Source organism: Gracilinanus agilis, chromosome 1, assembly GCF_016433145.1.
Source record: "Gracilinanus agilis isolate LMUSP501 chromosome 1, AgileGrace, whole genome shotgun sequence".
Taxonomy (NCBI): domain Eukaryota; kingdom Metazoa; phylum Chordata; class Mammalia; order Didelphimorphia; family Didelphidae; genus Gracilinanus; species Gracilinanus agilis.
The window spans coordinates 493,019,290-493,030,112 of NC_058130.1; the positions used below are offsets into that span (position 1 = coordinate 493,019,290).

Sequence of the window (10,823 nt, forward strand, 5' to 3'; positions counted from 1 at the left end):
ACAACCTTCCAATCCTAAACTTTATGGATATGATTCAAGATCTCAGAGGAGAAGAAATGTGTTATAATAGAAAAAAGGACTGTCTTTGGAGTCAGATGACATAAGTACGAAAAAAAAAAATTTTAAACCTTTACCTTCATCGTAGAATCAATACTATGCAATGGTTCTAAGGGAGAAGAGGGGCAAAGGCTAGGCTTGCCTGGGGTCACACAGCTAGGAAGTGTCAGGACTCAAATTTGAACACAAGACCTCCCTTCCCTTCTTAAGGCCTGGCTCTCTATCCACCCGTCTGCCCCAGTTTCAAATTCTGTCTCTGGGACTTCACAACCTGTATTAATCTTAGGCAAATGATAACTTCCCTGGGCTTCAGGGTCCACATCTTCAGAGTGAAGAGGTTGAATTGGATGTCTTCTCAGGTCTCTTTCTCTTCTAAATCTATGATTTCTCCAAGCATATCCAGAATCTTTTCCATCAAATTTCCACCTGAAATTCAACACAAGAAGCTTCATTCTTTTAATGTAGGGCTTTGGTCCCTGTTCCAGTGTTAATCTCCTAGAAGAAATTATCATTTTATGCTGCTATAAGTCATTTTCACTTTAGTATAAAGGAGTTCCCAACTCTTTTCTCCAGAGAAGAATTTGAGATTGAGAGATTCCAGGGACAAAAAGTTGGAAAAGGTAGAACTAGGACACCAAAGGGAGCAAAACACTTTACATATTTGCTCAGTCCTGGCAGTGCATGCTGTCTCAAAGACCATAGACAACTATGGTCCCAGGATTTGTAGGATAAGAAAAGACCTCACCCAGGGTACACTTTGTACTAAATCCATTCCTGGAATGTGGCGCAAATTGATGCTGCAAAATGCCAGCACAAATAAGATAAGACACAATCAGAAGGAAAACAAGAAATAAGTAAAGCAGCATGAACTCCTAGACTTCATGATCTTGCCAGAGAAGGGTCAAGTTGGCGAGAATCTAATTATTATTCGATACATAAAGGGCTTGTGATTTTTTTTGCCTCAGCTACTCACTCCATTGATTCCTATTTAAACCCCTCTATGCCTCAGCATACTGTCTTTAACAGTTCTCAAGGAGAACTTTATAGTTAACTCTCACATAAAGGAAAGAAAAGCATTTCAAGCAATAGGAGCTATGAGTTACACCCTTGCCACATATACTCCCTAAACTTGAACCCACTTTTCCCAGGAACCTGTAAATACTTGCAGGAGAATATGTCACAGATTTGGAGGAGATGTTTTGTACCAACAATACCACTTGAGTAAATATTCCTTGCTAAAAGTTAATTAAGTCTGGGTAACTAATTGATATCCCCCCACAAAAAAAATTAGGAGAAGCATATCAGAGGGGGAAGGGGCCCTTGAGCTATAACATCAGAGAGACATCCTGCAACTTTCAAGGCTACCCCCAGAATCCTTAAAAAAAAACACAGTAGCAGAGTTAGGGGGACTTAACCTGCCAATGACAGTGGAAACTGGACACTTGAGCTGAGTTTTGAAAGAGATAAGAGTATCTGAGAAACAAAGGTGAGGAGAGATATTTCAAGCAGCAGAGGGAGACATTTCAGGCATGAACTGATAGTACAAAGGCACAGAGAGGAGAGATGAAGTTCATACGCGAAAGGAACAACACATAAGCAGGTATTATTGGCTCTCAGAGTGCAGAAAGGGATAATATAAAACAAGAATGGATGAGTAGATGGAGATCAGGTTGGAAAGGCTTTAAAAATCAAATGGAGGAGTTTCTATTTGATCTGAAGGCAAAGAATTATCAGAATTTATTGAGTAGGATATGGACAGACCTGTAGTTTAAGAAAATAATTTTAACTGCTGTCTAGAGGTTGGATTAGAGTAGAAGAGAGAGAGAGAAATGAAGCAACTAGGAGATCATGTGGGTGAAGTTCTGGATTTGGAGTCAGGGAGATAACGAGTTCAAATTCTGCCTTAGACATTCACTAGCTGTGTGACCCCAAACAAGTTCCTAATCTTAAAATGGAGATGATAATAGTATGTCAGTCACAGGATTGTTGGAAGGATCAAATGAGTTGAGCCAGATTAGTAGGTTATGCAAGAGTCCAGGTAGAGGCACACCGGTATACTCCATGTCCCACTGAGAAATTAGATGAAGATTTGTGGAAAATCTGTTATCTATACCCAAAACAAAATGTATAACCAATGTTGGGGCAGGAAGGAAACTGGGAAACTAGACAATCTAATCGATAAGCAAGCTATGTGGTGATGACTCTGAGCTGAGAATGCTCTTCCTCTCTTGTCTGTAAGTTACATATCCCTTTAGCCAAGTCTGAGATAATGAAAATGGAAGAACTTAAGAGAGCCAAATTCATTCACGGGTGCCAAGAAGGAAGAGAATAATGGGTCTAGAGGAAATCTAAAACCACATCAACCAAAATGGGGCCCTTGCAGCTTCCTGCTAGTGTCTTTCAACTGAACAGTAAGGGTAAGGAGCAAAATGGGAAATCAGTACAATCTCTTTGATTAGACAAGATGCAAGGGAAGAAAAGAGGCACCAGAGAGTTTTTCAAGAGGGAGAGGAGAATGAGGAAAAAATTCCTAGATTTGTGGGAGAACAGGAACTATTGTGACTCCCCCAAAAGTTCCATCCAACCCCCACCAAATCAAAAAAGAAAAGCCCAAAATTCACATACACTTTTCTAAACCAGCCTTTGAAGGATTTCTTCCCCCATCATTACATGAGATTAGTCACAAAGTCTAGTTCCTGGCACTTGCACAATGCAGTTCAGAAGGGGTGGAGATGGGGGGATGGTATGAGGATTTCATTTGGAAAGCATGCTACGGCTCAGTTTATTTTCTGACATTCTTTTCTCTAGATTCCTTATTGCTCTCACTAACCGTGTCCACAAACAACAAAATGAGAAATGGGGGACTTGGAAATAAATAAGAGTCACTCTGGCAGAATATAGTATTCCATTGAAGAGGTATTAAAACAAAACACAGCTTTTTCTCCCAGCTCATTCAGAAGACCTGCCTAATGCCCTAGGCAGGTCCACACAGCTGGCACTGCAGCCTGTGATGGTCTTGGTGGAGTTTCAAGTGCTTGTGTTTTCCCACAGATACATGGTTCTTGTACAATGTTTTCAATATAATTGTCAACAAGAATAGTTCCCATCAGTTCCCTTCTTCCTCCATTCTTCATCGCACAAGGGCATTGGGTTTGAATTCAGTGGAGAAGAATTCCTTTCCTTGGATGCTTTCCCTTTCCCTTTGGACTCCTCTTCTTCCTAACCCTCCTGCCCCACTCTCAGTTGCAATATCAAACTGCCAAACAGGTATATAGAAATATGTTCCTCCAGGCACATTTTTTTTTTCAGCTCTGCCTTTAAGAATCTAGGGCCCTTGGGGGCAGCTGGGTGTTTCAATGGATTGAGAGCCAGGACTAGAGCTGAGACATACTGGGTTCAAATCTGACCTCAGACACTTCCTAGCTGTGTGACCCTGGGCAAGTCACTTAACCCCCATTGCCTAACCCTTACAGCTCTTCTGCCTTAGAACAGTATTTTATTGATTCTAAGATGGAAGGTAAGGATTTAAAAATAATAATAATACAGTGCCCCCTCATAGTAGGTGTCTGTAATGATCTTCTATAGCTGTTGTTAACTTTGGCTGGAGATAGGTTGCCCTTAAGAAAGTTATGGTGTATGTAGAACTCCTCTCCCTCACCATTAAACAAAATAAAAAAGGAATAGCCATGAAAGAACTAATTTTATTTTTTGTCTAGATGTCTTCAAAGTCTTTCTCTGGTAACCTGATCTCCACAGCCCCAGAAAACCAGGACAAGAGAAGTCATTGCAAGTAAGAAAATCACAGACCTTGATTAGTTGTAGTTCATTAGCCCATAGCACAACAACCCCCAGGCCTGGACTTATATGGACAAGGTCTGATAATGAAGGTTACTCCTCCCCCCCATATCAATATTTCTTTTTGGCTCAGATTGCCCTCACCCAGAATTGTCTCTGAGAAATCTCAGAATGTAGTTTGAATACAGCTTGGGTCCAAGACCCCACAGATATGAATGAAAGGATTCCCAGATCCTGTACCAGCACTGAAGGTAATAAGAAAGCATGTTCAGTTCAAAATGCTTTTTATTCCACCCCACAGAATATGCTAAAACACAAAGTATTCATAGTAACCCAACACATTTGTATTTTCTCAGAGTCTTTTCATCCTTCAGACTCAGCCGCAGCCTATGATTTAGATTCCATTTAGTAGATAAATAAAGCAGCTAAATAAAAAAATGGAGCAGCTAGCAAGAAGACCTTCTGACATGTTGGTGTGTCCTTCTTTCACACTAGAGATCCATCTAGGCATCTAGCCTCATGATTTTACCCAAAAGCCCTGGGAGCGAGATATACTCGAGGCTGCTAGACAAGCAACCCTCTTCCCATTGAATGTGCACGGTCTAAATAACTCAAGAAAAACAGGAGGCAAAGTCCTAGTCTTTTCATCTTCCGTAAGAGAACTTAGATGCCTCTGCTGTTCGATTAGCTTCTAGACTACATGCTCAGTCAAGGACAAGAAGACAACATTGCTCAAGAGATGTCTTGTCTCTAGAAAGATCATTTATTAAGCTTATATCTATATATGATGATATATAATATATATTATAATATATAAGCTTATCTATTTAAATAAGCACTTATTTAAGACACTTCCTAGCAGTGTGACTCTGACTACTTAACCCTCACTTCACCCTCATTGCCCAGCCCTTACCCCGATTCTGCCTTGAAACCAGTACTTAGTCTTGATTCTAAGACAGAAGGAAAGGGTTCCAAAAAAATAAGCAGTTATTAAGGACTGTTCAGGGAAAATGAGCACCTCTGGTGGGAGGGCTTGCTGAGCCCATTACAGGGCTCAGCTCCTCCTTTGGTGTCTACCTACCACCCAGCTCTCACCTGTGGCTCCAAGAGGCTGCAGCAGGCACAGTGGCTACACCTCAGAAAACCATCTTGGCAGGTGGGCTGAATCATGTTGAGGGTGACTCGACAGATCTCAAACCCCTTGGGGAGTTAGGTCAGTGAGTTACCCCAGCCCTGGTGGGGAGGCAAATGAGAACCATTTGTTCCACTAGCCACAAAGGGAGCCAAAGCAGATGCTGTGGAGCACTCAGAGCTTGGTTAGACACCAAAGACGCCAAAATCATCCTCTGCATCCCAAGCCATCACCAGGTATCTTGCCACTGGACGTCAATGACTCTGGAAGAGAGAGGGTAAAGCTGATGCACTCCTCTACCTCACTTCAACTCAATTCAAGCACAAGTCATCCTGTCATGTCATTAGCCTTCTTTGAAAATGAAGGATGGGGGGTAGCTGGGTGGCTTAGTGGATTGAGAGCCAGGCCTAGAGATGGGAGATCTTAGGTTCAAATGTGGCCTCAGACACTTCCTACCTGTGTGACCCTGGGCAAGTCACTTGCCTAGCCCTTACCATTCTTCTGCCTTGGAACCAATACAGAGTATTGATTCTAAGACAGAAGGTAAGAGTTTTAAAAAAAAAAAAGAAAGAAAGAAAATGAAGGATGAACAATAAAAACATTAAGCATCTACAATGTTTTAGATCCTTTTCTAAGAATATAGAATGAAACAATGACCTTACATTCTAATTGGAAAGAAAAATGCAGATATATATATACATATATATAACATATAATATATATTTACATATGACATAAATGAAAATTTAATACATAGAAATTTGTGCAAAATAGCTAAGTATAATATAATTTGGAAGAAATGATACTAGTAGTTGTGGGGGGAGATGAGGAAAACAAAATCTCATGCAAAACAAAATGCCCACGCTACATCTTAAAGGAAGAAAGGCCCTCTATGGGGTAGAGGTTAGGATAGAATTCACTCCAGAAACAGGGGAGAGACATTGCAAAAACATGGTGGATAGAGAGATGTGTGTTTGTATTGGGAGTTAAGGGGATGAGAGGAAGAAAGAGAAGGCCAGCTTCTCTGGGTTGCAGTGTTTGGGAGAGGGAGTAGCATCCAGGGAGGCTGGGAAATAGGTTGGGGCTAGGTTTTATAGGGATTTAAATGCTAAACAAAGAATTTTTATTTTCTTCTAGAGACAATCGGAAGCCACTAGGATTTACTAAATGTAGGAGTGATGTGGTCAGATCTATGTCTGAGGAAAATTTCTTTGTTAGCAGTGTGTAATACGGAGAAGGCCAGTTAGAGACTTGAGACAATGAGTCCAATTAGGAGAGAGCAATGTATCCGGGAGGATAAGATGGTTAATTATGTTAAATGCAACAGCTAGAAAGATTAGCACCAAGAGAAGACCATCAGATTTGGCCATGAAGAGATCATTGGTATTTTTGGAAACAGCCATTTCAGTTAATTGATGAGATCCAGAAGCCAATCAGGAAAATCAAATTTGACATTAAAAGTGATGTAACCCACACAAAATGGGCCAAATGAGCATATCTAAATCTTTGATAGAAAGATGCAAAGTCTCACTAACTGAAAAGTTTATCAAGGAATATTCCAGATACTACCCCCCTACACTACTCTCTTATTAAATATTTGTCATTCCTGAAAACCAAACGAATTCACTATTGGATGTACCACAATTCTAATATTCCCAATTTTGGATAGTTCTCCAGGGATCAGGGAAATTTCCACCATCAGGAAATTCATTCATTGTAGCAGTTGCCCTCACTCCTGAATGCCCAGTGCTTTATACCCCACAGCCTATCCTAGAAATCCACAGCAGTGAGCATGATTCACAGTTATTAGCCCATCTCAGAAATATCAGTCATTTGGGAGGCTCCCTAGTTCCCCAAGCGGGTTCTGTCTTAAACCAATCTGCCCACCAAAAATGGAAAAATATCAAAATAAAACAAATAACTACAAAAATAAGATAGAAAGAAAAGAGTAAAGGACTGAAGGTTTCTAGGATGGTGACGGCAAACCTATGACACACGTATCAGCACTGACACGCGTAGCCATTTTCAATGACACACGGCCACATGCCAAGGATGAAGCATTTGCTGTAGTGTAGTGTAGACACTCTGTGCACTATAGATGACAATTCTACCTATATTAATTTACCTATTTTGGTTTATTAAATACAGTTATGTATTACAATTATACGTTTTTGTTAAACTATAAATATTGTGAAATTATGGTGTTTTTTCTTGAAGTGACACACCACACGAGTTATGCTCATTTTTTTGGCACATTTTGACACACCAAGCTCAAAAGGTTGCCCATCACTGTTCTAGGAAGTCTGGCAATCCTCTACCCATAGAGCCAATAAGGATCTCCTAAAAACTCCTTCATAACTGACACAATCTTGAGAGAGGGCAAGACTATCTTCCCAGTTCCTCAGGCTCTAGGAGTCATCCTGAATTCCTCACAATCTCTCACCCCAACCCCTCTATACATCCAATCTATTGTCAAGGTTTGTTGATTTCACCTTTGCAAAATCTCTCAAATATCCTCCCTTCTCTCTTCCGACACTACCACCACTCTAGTACAGACCCTCATCACCTCATGCCTCCATTACTGCAATAGCCTAGTGGTGGGTCTGCCTGCCTCAAGTCTCTCCCCACTCCAATCCATTCTTCATTCAGCTGCCAAGATGATTTTCCTAAAATCCACATCTGACCGTGTCACTTCCCTACTGAATAAACCCCAGTGCTTTCCTATCACCTCCAGGAACAAAAACCTAGCCCTCTCCTACCTCTCTGGTCTCCTCACACCTAACTACCTACCACCTAATATTCCATTCAGTGACATTGAACTCCTGGCTATTCCATCTTTGGCTCCAGACATTTTCTCTGGCTGTCTCCATACCAGGAATGCTCTCCCTTCTCAATTCCACCTAGTGACCTCCCTGGCTTCTTTAAATCACAATTAAAATACCATCTTTTACAGGAAATCTTTCCCAACCCCTCTTAATTCTAGTGCCTTTTCTCTTTTAGTTACTTCCTTTTTATCTTGTGTACAGCCTCCATTCATCATCTATATACATAGATAATATATATACAGTAACAGAAATATTGTACGAAGATCAGCTAAGAAGGACTAAACTATTATAAGCAAAACAAGGTCCCAAGATAACCCCTAAGGGACTTAGAATTAAAAAAAAAATACTATCCAAAGCCAATGAAAGAACTGTTGGAATCTAATTGCAGATCAAAGCATGCCATATTTCACTTTATTTTGGTCATGAGTTTTTTATTGAATATGTGATGTGTCTTCTGTCACAGCATGAAGATTATGGAAATATGGATTGCCTGAAAGCACTGGTAGAAGCTATAACAGATCATTTGCCTCCAGGGAGGGGTGGGGAGGAGAGAATCTGAATCTCAAAATGATCAGAAAACAATTGTAAAAAGTTGTTTCTACATTTAATTGAAAAAAAAATAAAAGAAAATTAAACATATATGTATATACATATACACATATATATTTGCATGGTACCTTCCCCATTAAATTATAAGCTTCTTGAGAGCAGAAACTATCTTTTGCCTTTTTTTAAAACCCTGACCTTCCATCTTAGAATCAATACTGTGCATTGGTTCCAAGGCAGAAGAGTGGTAAGGGCTAGGCAATGGGGGTCAAGTGACTTGCCCAGGGTCACACAGCTAGAAAGTGTCTGAGGCTAGACTTGAACCTAGGACCTCCCGTCTCTAGGCCTGGCTCTCAATCCACTGAGTTATCCAGCTTTCCCCTCTTTTGCCATTTTTTTAATCCCCAGCACTTAACAAGTGCCTGCACATAGCAGGTGCTTAATAAATGTTTGAGTAATACTTGTAAATAATTGATTGAGTCTCTCCTGAACTATTTGAAGTCTTGTCATACAAGAAGTAAGATCTGCTAAAATAATAATAATAAATCAAATGATCTTGGAGGAGCCCCTAAGATCTAACCCAGTCTGAGTAAACCAAGGATTTGGATGCTGAGGCAGAAGTTCTGTAGTTATTTGTCCCAGGTCATATGGATTGTCTTAAATTCTTTGAACCCTTCCAGAAAGAGGAAATATGACATTGTCAGAGGTTCTGCCAAATGTTCTCAAACCAGAGAAATAAACTAAACTTACTGTGACATTGAAGTATGGTTGTTTATCCAGTCGTGTCCAAGATGTCCCACTCTTTCCTGCCAGCTTTCCTAACTTTACCTTCTTAGAAATTCTCTGGGTATTTATCATGAAAATCCTTGGAATCCTTTCAAAGTACAGTTTTAACAAGTTATGGATATAACTGTGTTGATTCATCTAATAAACATTTTACTCAAGAGGCAGATGGTGGAGATCCAAGGAGTTCTGAGTTCTAGTCCCCCTCTTGCACACATACACTGCCTCTGTGACTCTAGACAAGGCATTAATTTCTCAGTGCTCTCAGGGAACTCTCTAAGACATAATAATTAACAGAACAAGTTCAGACTTGTTTTTAGGAGGAATTTCCACCATCTGGAATCCCTTATGGCAAAGAAATAAGGCATAATTCCTTTCCCCCAACCTTCCCTGTGTGTGTGTATGTGTGTGTCTATCTGTCTGTGTCTATGTGTATCTGTGTCTGTCTGTGTCTGTATCTGTGTCTGTGTGTTTGTGTGTATGGTCAGAAAAAAATCAGTTCAAATTGTCCTGGGACACTTACTAGCTATATGACTGTAGGCAAGTCACTTAATCCTGTTTGCCTTAAGTTTCTTCATCTGTAAAATGAGCTGGAGAAGGAAATGACAAACCACTCCAGTATCTTTGTCAAGAAAACCCCAAATGGGGGCACGAAGAGTCAGATACAAATGAAAATACTGACTAACAACACATGTTCAGAGCACTATATCTCCTAAGGGTGTTGATAAATCATAATAAAAGAGGATTTAGTTGATAAAGTCTCTTTTACTGAGTTCTGACATGGATAGAATACAGAGTATTCTTACTCCTTTCCTTTTTTTGATGGAAGGAAAAAGATTAATATAGGGAGTCTAATGTACCCTTTTGTTCTAAAACTACTCTTTTCAACCTGCCTATATTAATTTCTATTCAATGGAAAACAAAGTCAACTCTTTGCACTTTCATTGATAACAACAGTACCTAGTTAAAGTAAAGAAAAAGCAGAGTAATAAACCAAAAGGAAATTCAAATGCACCTTAACGTTTCCTTCTTAATTTATTTTCTTTTTAAAAAACACACACACAGAATTGATCATTCTGGATAGCAATTTGGAACTATGCTCAAAGAGTGCTAAAAGACTGCCTGCCCTCTGATCTAACCATACCATTGCTGGGTTTGTACCCCAAAGAGATCATAGATAAACAGACTCGTACAAAAATATTTATAGCCGCGCTCTTTGTAGTGGCAAAAAATTTGAAAATGAGGGGATGTCCTTCAATTGGGGAATGGCTGAACAAATTGTGGTATCTGTTGGTGATGGAATACTATTGTGCTCAAAGGAATAATGAACTGGAGGAATTCCATGAGAACTGGAACGACTTCCAGGAATTGATGCAGAGTGAAAGGAGCAGAGCCAGAAGAACATTGTACACAGACACGGATACACTGTGGTAAAATTGAATGTAGTGGACTTCTCTACTAGCAACAGTGTAGTGATCCAGGACAATTCTGAGGGACTTATGAGAAAGAACACTGTCCACATCCAGAGAAAGAACTTTGGGAGTAGAAACACAGAAGAAAAACAACTGCCTGATCACATGGGTTGATGAGGATGTGATTGGGGATGTAGACTCTAAGCAATCACCCTAATGCAAATATTAATAATATGGAAATAGGTCTTGATCTATGGCACATGTGAAACCCAG

The 10,823-nt window shown here is 40.0% G+C and overlaps 1 protein-coding gene across 1 annotated transcript in view; it reads right to left on the bottom strand.

Moving 5' to 3' along the window:
* Window positions 1-271: 271 nt before the first annotated feature.
* LY96 (lymphocyte antigen 96) overlaps window positions 272-10,823 on the bottom strand; it is an 80,378-nt gene continuing 69,826 nt past the window's right edge. The window contains exon 4 of the mRNA XM_044665832.1: window positions 272-483. Within this exon, the coding sequence (XP_044521767.1) occupies window positions 413-483 (71 nt within the window). The 3' untranslated portion in view covers window positions 272-412. The remainder of the gene's footprint in view (window positions 484-10,823) is intronic.